This window comes from Chiloscyllium punctatum, chromosome 2 (assembly GCF_047496795.1).
Source record: "Chiloscyllium punctatum isolate Juve2018m chromosome 2, sChiPun1.3, whole genome shotgun sequence".
NCBI classification, from domain to species: domain Eukaryota; kingdom Metazoa; phylum Chordata; class Chondrichthyes; order Orectolobiformes; family Hemiscylliidae; genus Chiloscyllium; species Chiloscyllium punctatum.
This window is the reverse complement of record NC_092740.1, coordinates 139731644-139750714: the sequence shown is the minus strand read 5'-3', so window position 1 is coordinate 139750714 and position 19071 is coordinate 139731644. Positions and strand designations below refer to the sequence as shown.

Sequence of the window (19071 nt, the reverse complement as noted above, 5' to 3'; positions counted from 1 at the left end):
TTAAGAATGTAAGACTGTGTTTTGGTAACGGAGGGCCATGAAAGTGGACACTTATTTCAAGTTGTATTGTCTCTAGCGCAGCTTCCAGAGTGTCACTCAAGTCTCCTACATAATAGAGTTATAAGCAATGGTAATGTCAAGTGTAGTGCTGTATTGAAACAAAAATACTCACAAATGTAAATTGTTTTGGCACTTTCAGCTGCACAGCAATCCCGCCATGTAAATATGGCTCCAAACTGGAGGTATCTCCGATACTAAAGGAATATGGGGACAAAACTGAAAAGAACACAATGATCTTGCTGAAACTCAAAACATACTTTAAAATAGAACCATTACAACAAACAATAAAAACAATGGCCTGGATCTTCCAAGCATCAGCGATCATCATTGGATTGCCTTTTATGTTGGTCTAGGAGAGAGCATAATGTAAGTTTACAAGAATCAAGAATGACAACTGGACTTCAGGGGTTAAGTTATGAAGACCGATTGTACAAATAAGGAGAGATAAAGAAACTATTTCCACTGGTTGGGAATTGTAGAACTGGTGGGCATAGTCTAAAAATTAGGACCAGACTGCGCAGGAGAAATGTTAGGAAGACTTGTGTACACAAAACTTTGTAGAGGTTTGGAACTCTCATCAACAATTGGCAGTTTTTACTAGGGCAGTTGTTAATATTAAATTGGACACAGATACATTTTTGTTCGGCAAATATATTAAGGGATATGGGTTCTGGCCAAATGTGAGGTGATGCATTTTGGAAGGTAGAATTTAAAGTGAATGTCAGAACCCTTAGGAATATTGATTTGCAGAGGAATCTGGGTGTGCAGGTCCACAGATCATTGAAGGTGGCAGTGCAGGTACGTAAAGTAGTAAAAAAAAGGCCTTCATTGGAAGGTGCAATGAGGATAAGGATAAGCAAGTTATGCTGCAACTTTGTAGAACTTCAGTTAGGCTGCACAATTCTGGTCACCACACTACCAGAAGGATGTGAATGCTTTGGACAAAGTGCAGAAACCAGAATGTTGCCTGGCATGTGGGATTTTAGCTATGAAAAAAGGTTGGAAAGACTAGGTTTGGGTCATCATTGGAAATGCAGAGGTTTGAGGGGCGACCTGATAGAAGTTTAAGAGACTCTGAATGGCATGGATAGAATGGAAAGCATGATGCTTTTTCCCAGGGTGGATGTGCCAATTACTAAGTGAAGGTGTAGGTGTGTGCATGTGTGCGCATTTGCACTTGTTTAAAACAGCGAGGCAAAGTTTTCACAAAAAAAGGATAGTAAGCACCTCGAACATGTTGCCCAAGGTGGTGGTGGAAACAGACACAATTGCAACATTCAAGAAGCACCTGGACGAATACATGAATAGGAAGGGAATAGAGGGAAATTAATCCTGTAAGTGAAGACAGTTTTAGATGGAAGGGCAAAATGTATCGGTGTAGGCTTGGAGGGCCGAAAGGCCCGTTTTTGAATTGTATTGTTCTTTGTCAAGCGGTCCGCATGGAGTTAGGCCACAGATCAGCCATGATCTCACTAAATGGTGGAACAGGCTCGAGGGGCTGATGGCTTATGTTGTGAGACTTGTTGTGGTGAACTGCAAATGTTCCTAACTCTGAGCCAGGAGGTGATCTTAAGTCCCACCTGCTCCAGAGATATAACATTTTTGAATTGATTTATTAGGAAATACATGTACACACTTGTGCTCAGGCCTCTCAATGCACCCGCACTTGAGCCAGGAGTCTCAGGTTCAAATCTCACTTACTCCAGAAGTGTATAACATCTCTGAATAGGTTGATTAGAAGAAAATATCTTCGTGCCTTTGAGAAGATACACGCCAGGAATTTGGTATTGTAAATAAACATTCATGTAAATAATGTAAGATTTTGCTCCAGTCTTATCCTTCACATGACTTTCTGGAGTATAATACTCAGGTGCTTTACAGGAGGATGATATTGCAAATGTTAATTCAGAGTCAGAAAGAGAGACATTGGGACATGGAACTAACAGACTCTTCAAGATGTTAAGATTTAGGAGCATCTTAAAGGATGAGAGTGTGATGCTGAGTACCACCGCTTGGGACACATTTGCCAATGGCAGAGTGAAATGAGCAAAGGGTCCATGTGATGCTAGAGAGTGGAGGACTTTCAGGGTTGCAGGAAATTGCAGAGATAGGATGGGGTAAGCCCATGGAGGAACATAATCATAAAAACATACAACAGAGATGAGATTTTTCAGTCCATTGAGTCTGTACTTCCAAACATATACTACTACCTATATTAGTCTCACTTTCCCACAGTAGACCCATAACCTTGAATGCTACGGCGCTTTAAATCATCATTCAAGTGTTTTTTTTTAAGGATTCTGAGGTTTCCTTCTCAACTATCCTCCCAAACTGTCCACTGAACTGAAAATTAATTGAAATGGTAGGCCATTGATAGGCCAAGCAAAGATAGAATGGGTAAAGGCAAGTGCGTGCAGGTTGGCATTTGGGCAAATTGCTTGGATGAGTTCAAGATTGCAGAGGGTGACAGATGAAGTCAGCAAGAAAAAACAATTAAATGTAAATAAAGCAAGTAAATTTAGATTTCCCAGTACATACAAGACATTGTCGAGAACATTTTAAAAGCCAAACAGAAATTCATGGCCATGAAGGGCATTAACATCAAGATGCATCTGTTCAATTGTAGTCAATCAATAGATACAACGATTGCCAAGAAAAATGACTAAAACAAGCACTTAGAAAAAAGGCTGGTGTTCTGGGTAGGCAGGAGAGCTAGTGTACTGGATGCACAAGAGTATAAGTATGCAGAAAGTTAACAAATTAAAAAGAGGTGTGGCAGACTTTGAGGGAGGGGGAGAAAGAGGAAAAAGAAGGAAGAAAGAAAAGGAAGGAAGAAAAAAAAAGGTAGAAAAAAGGAAGGAAGAAAAAGGAAAGGAAAAGGAGGGAAGAAAAAGGAAGGAAGGAGAAAGACTCTAAAATAATATTTTCTGTAAAATGACCACTATTCAAATTGACACAACTTACGAAAAAACATACCAGTTACTTGCTGCACTGATTCATTTAACTCTGTCATCCCATTGATTTCCCTGAAAGTCACGAACTGTCCCGTTTCGAGTCCATGGTTACGGTTGTCCATGCATGTAACAATTCCTGGATTGGACTGTGAATGAAAACATCAAAAGGATTAACGTGTGTATCCAGCTTTGTTGCGAAAAACAAAATACACCGTGACTACCTCGTTCTTTGTAAAGCTTGTACTTTTTCTGTTGTTTGAATCAAGCTTATGCTTTTCTCGTATAAATATGTTATTTTACATAAGCAACCATCAACAACAAACTGGAACATCAATGTACAATTTTGAGAGATGGGGAGGTGATGTCCTAGCAGTATTATCATCAGATGACAAATCCAGAAACCTAGGTAATATTCTGGAGACTTGAGTTTGAATCTTGCCATGGCAAATGAATAAAGGGTCTAAAGATGACTATGCTGATTGTTGGAAAAACCCATCTGATTCACTAATGTTCTTTAGTGAAGGAAACAGCTATCCTTACCTAGTCTGGGTAACTCCAGTAACTCTCAACTCCAGATTCACATCAATGTGGTTGATTCTTAACTGCTCTCTGGGCAATAAATGTTGGCTTAGCCAATGACATCAATGTCCCACGAATGATTAAAATTTTAAAAAAGTATTCCACCCAATGAACTGAGGATCTTTGTAACACCAGGACAAAAGCCATAATGAAAATTCTCAACGTAATTTGTATAACACCCATTTCTCCACTTAAACTTAGTCTACTTTTCCTTTTAAGAAATGAGTGGAATGAGATGTTTTTAAGACAACAGCATTGACATTTCCTGGCTTTTTTTTATCTAGCTTTACTAGTTGGAAAAAATATAGACAGCTACCTTGATTGTTTAGTAACTGACACTTAACAGATCACACCCTTTCCTTGTCTTATCAAGATTACCAATAAAACCATTTTTCATAGCTTGACCAGTTTGGGATTACAGATGATTCCAGTTGAAAATTCTGCAAGATCCATTTGAATTAAGCTCTCTTTTCTTTCATTAGCCAGATATCTAGCATTCAGAGAAAAGTAAGGTGCTTAAGTACTTCCAAACTAAGTTACAGAAATCCACACAAAGAAACAGGAATAGGGCATCAATTCCTTGAGCCTGTTTCACAACTCACTCAAATCATAGTTAATCTGTGGCCCCACTCCACATACTCATCTTTGGCTCATTTTTCTTGATATCTTTGCTTAACTAAAAATGATCTGTCTCAGATTTAAACTTAACAACTGATGTAGCATCAAAGTCGTTTATGGAAGAGCATTCCAAATCTCTACCATCCGTTGTGCATAAAGTGCTTCCTAATATCTCTCGAACTGTATGGTCCTAATTTTTAGACTATGCCCCCTAGTTCTACAAACTCCAACCACTGGAAATAGTTTATCTTCATCTAGCCTGTCTTTTCCTGTATTTTGAAGCCTTCGAATACATTTTCCCTTAGCCTTCTAAATTCTTGAGAAAATGGGGATAGTTTGTGTAATCTCTCCTTACAACTTAACCTCTTAAGTCCAGGTATCATTCTTGCAAACCTACGTTGTACTCCCTCCAAGGCCAATATATCCTTCCGAAGGTATGATACGCAGATCTGCTCACAGTACACCAAGTGAGATCTAACCAGGGTTTTGTATAGCTGCAGCATAACTCCAGTCCTTCAGGTATAATATATACAATTTACTTCCATGAAGAGGGACGGGAAAAATTTCTGGCTGTAACAGCAGCTCCTTTCTTTTGAGGTATTTTAGGTGCTGGAGGTGATTTCCTTGAATTCCAGGAGCAGCAATTGCTGTTGCATTGTTTTGGAGCTTTGGGGAAAAAAAAGTCAAAACAACAGCAGTTTTAAAAGGGAGGAGAACAAACAAAGAAAGCACATGATGAGGTCAGAGCAGGAGAGAGGGAGAGGGAGAGAGCGAGAAACTGACACCAGAGTGGACGTACACAGTTACTGCCTTTGCTGTTTGAATTCATGTATTGCTGGACATCGGAGTGCGTCTGGGGAAATTAACAAACAGTGAATTTCACATCTGATCTTGGAGGAACTGTTTGGGCGAAGTTCACAGCACAGAATCAGATAAGTTAATTATTTTAAAGAGGCCTACAGAAAGTCTGCAGTAGTGAGTCGAGTGGATTCTTTCTTGATTATATGTTTTTTGAGATATGTCTCTTGATTAAAATATAAGCCGTAACTATTCATCTAACCTGTTTTGCAGAGGAATAAGATGGTGTTATTTTCTGGGTCTGTAGTTTGTGAACGAGCAAAAATGGCCTTTAGTAGAGTGATATGTGCTTCTTGTCAGATGTGGCGGTTTAAAGAGAGTTTAAGGGTTACTGTGGATTATATCTGCAATAAATGCTGTTGGTTGCAAATCTTATCATATTGAATGGATTGGTTGGAGAGGCAGTTAGAAACAATGAGGAATTTGCAACAGCAATAATATGTGATGGATGGCAGTTATAGGAAGGGGGGGGGTGAAGTCTCAGATACATTCACATAGATGGGTTCACTCCAGGAAAGGTAAGAGAGGTAGGCATCTAGTGCAGGTGTGGTTTGTGGCTTTCCAAGTATGCTGTTTTGGAAAATGTAGGGGGCGATGGATTACTAGGGGAACGTAGCACAAACAGCCATGTTTCTGGTATTGAGACTGGCTCTAATGCAACGAGGGGTACATCGGGTTCCAAGAGATTAATTGTGTTAGGGGATTCTCTAGTCTGAGGGACAGACAGACAGTTCTGTGGCCAGCAGCGAAAAATCAGAATGGTGTGTTGTTTCCCTGGTGCCAGGATCAAGGATGTCTCAGAGAGGGTGCAGAATGTTCTCAAGAGGGAAGAGGGGCCAACAAGAGATCATTGTCCACATTGGAACCAATGACATAGGAAGGGAAAAGGTTGAGTTTCTGAAGGGTGATTGCAGAGAGTTAGGCAAGAATTTAAAAAGGAGGTCCACGGGAGTAGTAATATCTGGATTACTCCCAGTGCTACGAGCTAGTGAGGGCAGGAATAGGAGGATAGGGCAGATGAATGCATAGCTGAGGAGCTGGTGTATAGGAGAAGGATTCACATTTTTGTATCATTGGAATCTCTTTTGGGGTAGAAGTGATCTGTACAAGGAGGACAGATTGCACCTAAATTGAAAGGGGACTAATATACTGGCAGGGAGATTTGCTCGAGCTGCTCAGGAGGATTTAAACTCGTAAGATGGAGGGGTGGGATCCAGGGAGATAGTGAGGAAAGAGATCAATCTGAGACTGGTACAGTTGAGAACAGAAAAAGTAAAACAGTCAGGGCAAACAGGGACAAAGTAGAACTAATAAATTAACTGCATTTATTTCAATGCAAAAGACCTAACAGGGAAGGCAGATGAACTCAGGGTATGGTTAGGAACATGGGACTGGGATATCATAGCAATTGCAGAAACATGGCTCAGGGATAGGTAAGGACTGGCAGCTTAATGCTCCAGGATACAAATGCTACAGGAAGGACAGAAAGGGAGGCAAGAGAGGAGGGGGAGTGGCATTTTTGATAAGGGAGAGCCTTACAGCTGTGCTGAGGGACGATACTCCCCGAAATACATCCAGGGAAGTTATTTGGGTGCAACTGAGAAATAAGAAAGGGATGATCACTTTATTGGGATTGTATTATAGACCCCCTAATAGTCAGAGGGAAATTGAGAAACAAACTTGTAAGGAGATCTCAGCTATCTGTATGAATAATTGGGTGGTTATGGTAGGGGATTTTAACTTTCCAAACATGACTGGGATTGCCATAGTGTTAAGGGTTTAGATGGAGAGGAATTTGTTAAGTGTGTAAGAAAATTTTCTGATTCAGAATGTGGGTGTACCTACAAGAGAAGGTGCAAAACTTGATCTACTCTTGGGAAGTAAGGCAGGGCAGGTGATTGAGGTGTCACTGGGGGAGCACTTTGGGGCCAGCAACCATAATTCCATTAGATTTAAAATAGTTATGGAAAAGGATAGACCAGATCTAAAAATTGAAGTTCTAAATTGGAGAAAAGCTAACTTTGATAGTATTAGGCAAGAACTTTCAGAAGCTGATTGGGGGCAGATGTTCGCAGGTAAAGGGATGGCTGGAAAGTGGGAAGCCTTCAGGAACGAGATAATGAGAATCCAGAGAAAGTATATTTCTGTTAGGGTGAAAGGAAAGGCTGGTAGGTATAGGGAATTTTGGATGATTAAAGAAATGAGGATTTGGTTAAGAAAAAGAGGGAAGCATATGTCAGGTGTAGACAGGAGATATCGAGTAAATCCTTAGAAGAGTATAAAGGCAGTAGAAGCATACTTAAGAGGGAAATCAGGAGACCAAAATGGGGACATGAGATAGCTTTGGCAAATAGAATTAAGGAGAATCCAAAGGGACTTTACAAATATATTAAGGACAAAAGGGTAACTAGGGAAAGAATAGGGCCCCATAAAGATCAGCAAGGCTGCCTTTGTGTGGAGCCGCAGGAGATGGGGGAGATACTAAATGAGTATTTTGCATCAGTATTTACTGTGGAAAAGGATATGGAAGATATAGAATGTAGGGAAATGGATGGTGACATCTTGCAAAATGTCCATATTACAGAGGAGGAAGTTCTGGATGTCTTGAAATGCATAAAAGTGGATATATCTCCAGGACCTGATCAGGTGTACCCGAGAACTCCGTGGGAAGCTAGAGAAGTGATTGCTGGGCCTCTTGTAGAGATATTTGTATCATCAAAAGTCACAGGTGAGGTGCCGGAAGACTGGAGGTTGGCTAACGTGGTGCCACTGTTTAAGAAGGGTGGTAAGGGCAAGCCAGGGAACTATAGACCAGTGAGCCTAAAGTCGGTGGTGGGCAAGTTATTGCAAGGAATTCTGAGGGACAGGATGTATGTATTTGGAAAGGCAAGGACTGATTAGGGATAGTCAACATGGCTTTGTGCGTGGGAAATCATGTCTCACAAACTTGATTTTTGAAGTAGTAATAAAGAAGATTGATGAGGGCAGAGCAGTGGATGTGATGTATATGGACTTCAGTAAGGCCTTCGACAAGGTTCCCCATGGGAGATTGGTTAGCAAGCTTAGAGCTCACGGAATACAAGAAGAACTAGCCATTTGGATACAGAACTGGCTCAAAGATAGAAGTCAGAGGATGGTGGTGGAGGGTTTTTTTTCAGACTGTAGGCCTGTGACCAGTGGAGTGCCACAAGGATCGGTGCTGGGTCCTCTACTTTTCGTCATTTACATAAATGCTTTGGATATGAGCATAAGAGGTACAGTTAGTAAATTTGTAGATGACACCAAAATTGGAGAATTTGAGCTATAGGGAGAGGCTGAACAGGCTGGGGCTGTTGTCCCTGGAGTGTCAGAGGCTGAGGGGTGACCTTATAGAGGTTTACAACATTACAAGGGGCATAGATAAGATAAATAGACAAAGTCTTTTCCCTGGAGTCAGGGAGTTCAGAACTAGAGGGCATAGGTTCAGAATGGAAGGGAAAGGATATAAAAGAGATCGCAGGGGTAACTTTTTCCACACAGAGGGTGGTGATACATGTATGGAATGAGCTGCCAATTAAGTGGTGGAGGCTTGTACAATTGCAACATTTAAAAGGCATTTGGGTGGGTATATGAATGGGAAGGATTTGGAGGGATATGGGCTGGGTGCTGGCAGGTGGGACTAGATTGGGTTGGGATATCTGGTCAGCATGAACAGGTTGGACCGAAGGGTCTGCTTCCATGCTGTACATCTCTATGACTCTATGACTAAATGCAGTATGCACTTCTCCCTGATCTGATTTAAATGTCTCACCCTTCCATACAAAGGAGGTTCTCCTTGTACTGATTTAAGTGTCTCACCCTACCACAACAAGGACATTCAGTAAAGGCTGCAAGGTCTAAAGCTTAGAAACCATTTCACGTGCATCAGGCTACTGTTTGAACTTGGTCAGTTAAAACTGCACAGCTAACAGTAGGCAGCACTAGCTAAAATTCCTTTGTTTCACCAGTCAGAACTTCCCTCACCTATTATTTCACTGTTTAGTGGAATTAACTGGCACTATGCGGGAAGAATTGCTATTTCAAAGATCACATGAATTAGCCAAGCTACCTTGGTATTATTAGCTTTCCACTGCGTACTAGCCCGATTTAAGTGTCCAATCACTGAGACTGTCAAAATAGCTTAGCTTCAGTGGTATTCTTTTAATACAAGGCACACTGAGACAAATTTAATGCCAGAGAGTCTGTTTGTCTATTCCTGCTATAAAACAAAGAAATTCGACAAGGAGTTTCTACTGGATGACATTAAAGTTTTCAGCACATTTACCCAAAATTGCTGAAATCAGAGCAAAATAATGAGAAATTTTAAGTACAAATTATGTTTGTATGATCAATTAGACTTTCTTAAAAACCACTGTGTTGAGTGCAGACCGCACCTTCAAAACTAATCAAGTGCCAAATCAGATTAATCCTTATGGAATGTTTGTGCTAACCACACCATTTCTCAATCTTCAAGAAAGCTCTTATAATTAACTCTTTTCCTCAGGCACTAAAAATCTAATAGGTACATTTGAAAACATTAAAAGAATGCTGTTTTGTGATCAAACTACTTTAATTTGTATCAATAAACTTCACTGGGTTTCTCTTGTTAAATACAGGGAATATTTAGGAGTTTTTAGAAAATGTTTTCCAAAGTACTGCGATGTGGCCTCATGGAAGAGTTTAATAACATGCAAACTAGTTAGTGTGGGAGCTTAAAGGAAAAAAAAAACAAGAAATTAGCACAATATTAAAAGCCAGTTCTACCCATATCACTCATAGCATACAAAGCAGAAACAACTGGCTAACTTTCATTTCTTCACACAATCAATGATGGCGGTTGAGTGCTGGATCTATGGCACAAAATATAGTAATATTTTACAGTTTTTAAATAGACCTGGGGCTCAAATAGCAAAGGATTTCAGACAAAACTGCAACATGGATCTATTAATAGGGAGAGATTAACATTCAAGGACCTGAAATTAAAAGTTCAAAATGAAAAATGTTGAGAACATCTGACACTCCAAAAATGTTCTCAGTATGCACATAACAAAAATTCACAGCTGCCATCAGTACTGCCAGTGATGTCATTCTATCACCTTCACTCTTTTCTTGTGCATATTTAATCGCTGACAGGTCTTCTTTACTGGTAGGGCATCTCACAAAGTGTGCACATCTAGAACTTTCCGCATGCACAATGGAATCTTTCAGTGTCAGAAAATCATAACAAGCACTAACATCCAAGGGAGGGCAGCAGATTGCACATGCCAGTAAGTCAACTGATGTCAGTTGAGAGCACAGGTGCCAGAAGAAATAAAATCAATATTCCATCAATCCACCAATAGCATTTTTTCTAAAAATCAATTCTTTCCTTACTTGCTTATTTCACTCTTCCTAATCAAATTTTCTGTAAAACTTGGTGGCTCAGAACTGCTGTGGTCTAACGAGCAAGGCACTATAGTTTATGCATAGCAGAATTTGTGGTGCATAGACATTCTGAAGTTTTTGCATTATTTTCTCTGAAGTTTAAGATCATGTTCTGCAACATGTGCCTATTCTGTGTGGAAGGTGCAGGTTTTATCTGCCAAATTGCATTTTCTCACAATTTTCAATCTGTTTGATAAACATGGTGTTTAAAATATTGATTACACTTAAATAATTTCTTGACTTGTGGTTGTTGCATTTCATGGAAATTGTTTCCTTATGACCTGCATATAACATACAATTGCATCTGGCGTAAATTTTGCACTTCTCAGAAAACATCTATTCATCATTAGAAACATCTGCCATTGAAGAAGTAATTTGCACTTATTAAATAATGGAGAGTCACAGGATGAACGATAAATGTGTTGGAGAAATTAGAATATGTTGCATCGTTCAACCATTACAGCATGCATTAATATAGATCACAGTGTATATACTACATTTATCCACATTAATGATTATTTTGCTTTTCGACTCAGTTGAACTAAATTACAGCCAATATTGGTTACTGTTGTGTACCTACAAGATCTAATTTCTGAAAGCTGCTTAATGCAGAGATTAATCCAGCCTAAAAATGGAGCAGCAGGTAAACAATATCATGTCACAGCACCCAGAGCTATGCCATGACCGCAACATTTAAGGCATGAAACTAGAAAATAATTGTCTCCTATTGCTACCCATAAGCCAATCAGTGGCTAACTGCTCTCATACTACAGACCCCTATGCTACAAATGAGCAGTAGCATAGAAACCAATTATTTCTAAATGTTTGACACATTTTTATAAGATTATTTTATCACTGATCAGTTACACCAGTATCAGATTTATCTGTGCACAATTAATTTAACAATTCATCCTTGTGAAATCGTGAGCAATGTTTTTCTATAATAACACTGGACAAACAAACAGCATTGTGTGCTAATATGAAATGTTGCAGGCCAGCAAAGTTGGTTATTTTCTGCAGATTATTACCTGTGTGATACTTTGAATAAAGATTTCTTTTGGCTCCTCTCCATTTGGATCAGCTACTTCAAACTGATCCCCAAAATCACAGAACACACGACAGAACACTCCATATACATCAGCACTAATGAACTAGAAAAAGAAATGCACAAAATTCCCATCAATAACACATTCAGTTGCACTGGTAGTTCAAACATAAAAGTACCAAGTTTCTTCTGACTGTGATCTATTCCATGCTGCTGCTTTCAACAAACTTACAACATTTTTGCAATCACTGCAAACATTAGTCCTTTGTTCAAGAAACAGAAATCTGGTGCTATTTTTAACCCAATGCTCTGAAATTAGATAGATTAACATATTCAACACTCTTATCATTTTATACATATCACACCCATTATAATACTTTTACTATTGGGTACAGCAATAATTCTCTACTCAGAAGTAAATATCAATTAAAACCAAAATAGGATCTAAATGTAAAGTTTCTATTAACTTGTGTGGTTTAACACCAGTCTTCATGCCTTTGAATTACATGTTGACTCTTATTGCTCCAAGTGTGTATAAATGTAACATTAGTTTTGAGTAACCAAATTTTCCATTTCTCTTTTTGCAATATTATACAACACAAAGTTAATTTGACTGCAGACAAACTCCAAGAACCAAAACAAAGAACAGGGGAATAAAAAGACACTGAAATGCTCTAACCTACTACAATACTACAAAAGCCATACCTTGATTGGTGGTTGTTGTGAACGACAAAAGTCATTTATCTTCTTTTGAAGTGAAAGTCTAGTCTCTGTTAAAACTACACACTGTTGGGGAAAAAAACCTCAAATCAATATGAGTACAGCTCTAGCACCATTCAAAGAAGACTGTTGCTTCACATCACGGAACTGCTTGCAAGATTAATGTATTGCCAACAAGAATTTCTAGTTTGCAATCAAACTTACATAAGATTTAATAATTGAGAATGCCATCCCAACCCATCTCAGGGGAAAGAAACAATATTTCATTTAATACAAATCACATGATTTTGTGAAATGTTTTGTGAAAATGTTGTCTTAATTTTAGTATCTGGCCTGCTCCTACATCCTCAACTTTTGACTCCTTTATTCAAACTCTATGCTAACACTGAAGGGTTCCACACATTCCACTTACATCCCACAGCTGCTGGTTCTATTCAATCCTCCTTTGAAATATAGATTAATTTATTTATACTACTCAACGAGGCCAATATTCTTAAAAAAGATATATTGCCATTCTGTCCTTAACACCTGCTCCACCATTCAATTAGATCATAGCTGGTCTACACCTCAACCCCATTTACCACCTTTTGATCCACTCTCCTGAATAAACCTGTCTAACAAAATACTTGCTAAACAAAACATAAACTGATCCACCAGTCACACCCTTTGAGGGGAAAAGAATTCTACCATTGAGGTGAAGTGCCATTTCATAATTTCACTCCTAAAATTAGAGTTAGACCATTTCAGAAATATCCCTGGATTTACCCACCAAAGAAAATAGTTTTGCTGCATCTATACTATCAAATCTTTTTAAATACCTCAACTAAATTTCTCAAGCTTCAAAACTACTCCAAGTCATGTCTATACAATCTATCCTTACTGCTTAACACCTTGTAGGCCTGGTATCTCTGGGGCAAATCTGTGTATTATTTACCACTTTTACAGCCAATATATTCTTCCTGCGGTGCAGTGTCCAAAATAGCCCATGGAATCTAAACAAGATTGTGTAACTGAAGGACCACTGCCAACTCTTTACACCTAAACCCCTTTAAGTAATAGTTAACATTTCATTAGCCTTTTTGACAAACCTTTGTACCCATGTGGGAACCTGAAATTGAAATAACAATTCTGAACATCCTCTCCCCAAAAAACAGAAACTGAACATAATTTTGCTTTTTGCATTTTTACTTCATTGTGAATCAAAACCAATTTGAGTTAAACATTGACTAACACGAAAATGATACCAAAAAAGAGAATTTAAACAGTTGCTACAACAAAGATACATCTTACACAACCACAAGCATTCAAATGACTCAATGATATGCAACACAGTTTGGCCAAAGTGTAGGGTGGCACAGTCCCTACAGTGTGTAGTTTTCCCCACAGTGCCAGGGACCCAGGTTCAATTCCCATCTCGGGTGACTGTGTGGAGTTTGCACATTCTCCCTGTGTCTGCGTGGGTTTCCTCCGGGTGCTCTGGATTCTTCCCACAGCCCAAAGATGGGCAGGTCAGGTGAACTGACCATGCTAAATTGCCCATCATTAGTCAGAGGGAAATTGGTCTGGGTGGGTTACCTTTTGGAGGGTCAGAGTGATCTTGTTGGGCCAAATTGCCTGTTTCCACACTGTAGGGAATCTAAAGTTCCATATTATGCTGCTATTTATTCATACAAGAATTCAACCTAACATCTTCAAGTTTCACAAATACGTAGGTTCTCAGCTACGAACTCTGCAACCCTCAATCCTAATAACCCAACTGTTCAGAGGTCCTTTTCAAATAACAAACCACTAACATCCCAGACCATCACTCTTTTGGGAAAATGTTTAGCTCATTATTTCCGAACTATTCCTACAACTTTGCTGATTTTAGACCTTCTCAGCCAGCTTGGAAATTGTCTTCAACAGTTCCTATCTCACTTTCAGCCAGACACAAAAACTTCTACAGGATGGGAAAACTGCCAATGTAACACTTATTTAACATGGTAAAGAGACATAATGTGGGCCATTTAGCTTAAAGTCTATTAATGGAAAAATAGCAAATTCTAGTATAAATACACTGCAATTGCATCTTTTAGAAACACATTATGATTAAGCAGAATTTACAGCATTATGAAGGGGAAATCATGCCTGAAAAGATTTACTAGAATTCTGAGAGGACCTAAAAAGTAGCATTAATAAAGGGGAAGCAATAAATGTAATATATTTGGATTTTCAGAAGGTGCTTGAGAGGCCAATTAGCCTAACATCTCTTGTTGGAAAAATGTAAATGTAAGTTTGAGGAAATAATAGCAGAACATTTGGAAAATCATAACCTAATCCAGCAGTCAGCATGGCTTCATGAAAGGGAAATCATGTCTGACTAATATATTCGAGCTTACTTGAAATCATAGCAACCAGAGTTGTTAGAGGGAACCATTATTCATTTGGACCTCCAAAAGGCATATGAAAAGGTACCTTACAAAAGATTAAGTTGTAAGATAAGAATCATGGTGTCAGAGGTAGCACATTAGTGTGGATAGAGAATTGGATAATGAGTAAGAAACAGTGAGTGGGGTAAGGAGTTCCTTTTCAGTTTGGTTCCACAGGGATCAGTGTTGGGACCAGTACTGCTGACAGTGGAAATTAATGATCGGAGGAAGTAAGTGATTGCATTGTAGTCAATCTTGGTGCCATCTGCAAACTTACTAACTATACCTTCCATATTCTCATTCAAATCATTTATATAAATGACAAATAAAACAGGACCCAGCACCAATCCCTGTGGAACACTGCTGGTCACAGGTCTCTAGTCCGAAAAGCAACTCTCCAACATTACTCTGTCTCCTGCCATAAGCATCCAACTGGCAAGCTCACCCAGAATCCCATGTAACCTAACTTTACTAATTAGTCTACCACACGGAACCGTGTCAAAGACTCTACTAAAATCCAAATAGACAATGTCTACTGCTCTGCCATCAACCACCTTTTTGTGAGTTCCTCAAAAAATTCAAAAAGTTTGAGAGACACTATTTTCCTTGCAAAAAACCATGCTGACAATCCCTAATCAAGTTTTGCCTCTCTCAATGTCCAATAATCCTAACTTTTATAATCACCTCCAACAAGTTACCCACAACTGAAGGCAGACTCATGTCTATTGTTCCCCAGTTTCTCCTTACAACTTATCTTAAACAAATATTAAACATTAGCTACCCTCCAATCATCAGGCACCTCACCCGTAGTTATAGATGATGCAAATATTTCTGCAAGGAGTCTCATAATTCCTCCCTTAATTCCCTTAAGCAAAGCCTAAACAAGTTTGGATTCTACTCACAGGAGTTTAGAGGACTGGGAGGTGCCGGTGTTGGACTGGGGTGGACAAAGTTAAAAATCACACACCACCAGGTTATTAGATTAGATTACTTACAGTGTGGAAACAGGCCCTTCGGCCCAACAAGTCCACACCGCCCCGCCGAAGCGCAACCCACCCATACCCCTACATCTACCCCTTACCTAACACTACGGGCAATTTAGCATGGCCAATTCACCTAACCTGCACATCTTTGGACTGTGGGAGGAAACCGGAGCACCCGGAGGAAACCCACGCAGACACGGGGAGAATGTGCAAACTCCACACAGTCGCCTGAGGCAGGAATTGAACCCAGGTCTCTGGCGCTGTGAGGCAGCAGTGCTAACCACTGTGCCACCGTGCCGCCCCAAACCTGTCCAACAGGTCCAACAAAACAGTCCAACAATTTTTGCAGAATGACATTTTATTTTGCTGGATGAATCCAAGTAAAACTCTAAAATGATACAGAGGGTTTATCAGTCTGACATAGCATTGGGACACAGACTTCACACCTATTGTTTAAAAACATGAGCTGGCTTGAGATGTAATTTAAAAGTAATTCTGGGATTTACATATCAAATAACAGAAACTAGCATATCCCATTATAAAATATGAAAGTTTTAATCTAAGATTGTTTACTGTATCACATCTCCATGACACTGGACTCCGATGGCTATAAGATCTGTGAGCATGATCTTAACTTCCACAACCACCTGAAGGAGGAGCAGCGCTCCGAAAGCTACTGTTGCCAAATAAACCTGTTGAGTTTAGAGGATTGAAATGTGATCGCACTGAAACATATAGGATAATTAAGGGGCTTGACAGGGTAAATGCTGAGAGAATGCTTTCCCTCCTGGGAGAGTATAGGGACAGAGGACATAGTTTCAGAATAATGGGGTGCCAATTTAAGACTGGGAAGAGGAGGAATTTCTTCTCTGAAGGTTGTATGTCTTTGAAACTCCCTACCATGGAGAGCTGTGGGGGCAGAATCCCAATGTAAACTTAAGGTTGAGATAGATAGATTATCAATTAGGAAAATCAAGGATTAAGGGAATAAAGCAGGAAAGTGGATGTGAAGAAGGTTGGATCAGCCATGATCCCATTGAATGGTGAAACAGACTCAAGGAGCCAAACAGCCTACTCCTGTTCCTATTTCTTATGATAAGATATGACACATTAAGGTACTTAAGATAACTAATTGTGTTAGAGGTAGTATATTAGCTTGGATACAATACTGGCTAACTAATACAAGAGACAGAGTTTGGATAATAGGGGCATTTTCAGGATGGCAATCTGTGTAATTACAATAATGGGGCCATTGTAATTTACAATAAATATTCAAGACATGGATGAGAAAAATGAATGTATAATAGCCAGTTTGCAGCTGACAAACAAATTGGGAAGACAAGTAGTGAGAATAATAGAGTTTGCAGAGGGATAGAGACAGGTTAAATAAGTGGGCAAAAACTTGGCAGATGGAATATAATGTGGGAAAATGTGAGGTAATGTACTCTGGCAGGAAGAATGGAGAACTGAATTTTATTTAAATTGAAAAAAACTGCTACAGAACAGAGAGAGATTTAAGAATTCTGCATCAAATACAAAAACCTAGCAGTTAAATTCAGCAGGTAATAAGGAAGGTAGGTGGAATGCTGGTTTTTATTATAAAGGGAATGGAGTATAAAAGGTGGGAGGTTTTGCTAAAACTACGCGAGACATCAGTCAGACAAAAGCTAGGATACTGTGAACAGTTTTGGGCTCCTTATCTAAGGCAAGACATACTGGCAATGGTGGCAGTCAATGACCTTCAGCTGCTTCATCAATGACCTTCCCTTTTGTTACAAGGACAGAATTGGAGATGTTGCCGATGATTTCAAAATGTTCAGTAACATTTCTGGTTCTTCAGATACAGAAGCAGTCCACATACCTATGCTGTAAGCTCCTGCACACCATATAAGCACTGGGAAATAATCACCTCTAACACAAGAAAATCAAACCATCTTTGAAATTATTTTGATATTATATTGGCTGAATCCCCCTGCTACCACTGTCCAGAAAATAAAATGGATCAGCCACTGTGGCTACAAAAGCACAATAGAGGCTGGGAATTCTGCAGCAAATAAAACACTTCCCATCTCTCCAATGCTTGTCAAAGATGTACAAGGCACAAGTCAAGAGTATAGTGGAACAATCTCTATTTGTCTGGATGAGTACAGCTTCAAATTCTGAGGAAGCTTGACATCATCCAGGAAAGAGCAACCCATCTGATGGCACCCTATCCTCCATCTTCAATATTTATCTCCATCACAACGAGTACACAGTGGCAGCAGTATGTACCCTCTGCAGCAACTCACCAAACCTTCTCTAACAGTATATTTCAAATCTATGACTGTTAATACCTAGAAGGACAACAGCAACAGATGCTTTGGAGAACTGCAAGTTCTCCTCCAAATTATGCACCATTCTACTAACTACTATTCCTTCACTGTCATTGGATCAAAATTATGGATCTTCCTTGCTAACTGCACGATGGTATATCTACACCATATGACCTGCAGCAGTTCAAAAAGCCATGTTCACCTCAAGGTCGGTTACAAATGGACAATGAACACTATCCTAGCCAGCAATACCCATACCCTGTGAATTAATTAGAAAAGCTCAAAATTAACCTACTGTTATTTTTTCCTACTCCTTAATTTTCAAGGCAAATCTATAACTGCTGGAGAACTCATAAATGACTCCTCAATCCATTCATAGACTCACTGGCACTCTATACATATCTCTTAACCTACTCAACTTGACTCCATTTCAAAGTCAACTTCACATCACTGAAGGAACGCTGAATTTAAATATTGGGCTTTCTTTGTTGTCTTCTTCCTACAGTTTCCAACCAAGGTCAGGGACAGCAACCACGAGCCCCATTGGTACCCCTGGTGCAAGCTTCTGGTTATACCCACACTAAAAGTCTAGTGGGGTCTGCCCTCAAGCTGAGCACATCAGACCCTTGGAGCTAGTTATTGGGCCCTGATGTACTTCCCTGTCCCAATTTCCAACCAGGATATATTCATTCTAATTTTAGCTACATCTGTTATTCGAATTGTACATTTGCGTGCATATCTTGGCTGTCTTTTTCAGTACTTTTATTTCCTTTTCTTGTTGATTTCCCTCCTGACTCATCATCGAACTACAGAACGCTTCGCATTAAAACAAGACCACTTGCTTTTGTATTAATCCCTTTCCTTTAGCTCATAGTGCTTACTTTCATTTCTTTCTTCATGGATATTTTGTCACCAACCATCCCCATGCTACTTGCATTCCGATCCTTAGCCTAAATCTTCCAAACAATCTTGACCTTTCTATTCTCTTGTACCATTCAGGCTAGACTTCCTCTCGGTTAAGCAAACAGATCCTGTCTATGCCACTGTCAGCAGTTTGCAAAGGCCTCATTAAGAACTCAGTACTTTTTCTTT

At 39.4% G+C, this 19071-nt stretch overlaps 1 protein-coding gene across 2 annotated transcripts in view; it reads right to left on the bottom strand.

Annotated features, from left to right (window-relative positions):
• uba6 (ubiquitin like modifier activating enzyme 6) overlaps window positions 1-19071 on the bottom strand; it is a 112544-nt gene that overhangs the window by 59712 nt on the left and 33761 nt on the right. For both annotated transcript variants that reach the window (XM_072589132.1, XM_072589133.1), the window contains 4 exons: window positions 12262-12342; window positions 11540-11662; window positions 3037-3160; window positions 173-276 (listed from right to left, as the gene is read on the bottom strand). In XM_072589132.1, coding sequence (XP_072445233.1) covers window positions 173-276; window positions 3037-3160; window positions 11540-11662; window positions 12262-12342 — 432 coding nt within the window. The remainder of the gene's footprint in view (window positions 1-172; window positions 277-3036; window positions 3161-11539; window positions 11663-12261; window positions 12343-19071) is intronic.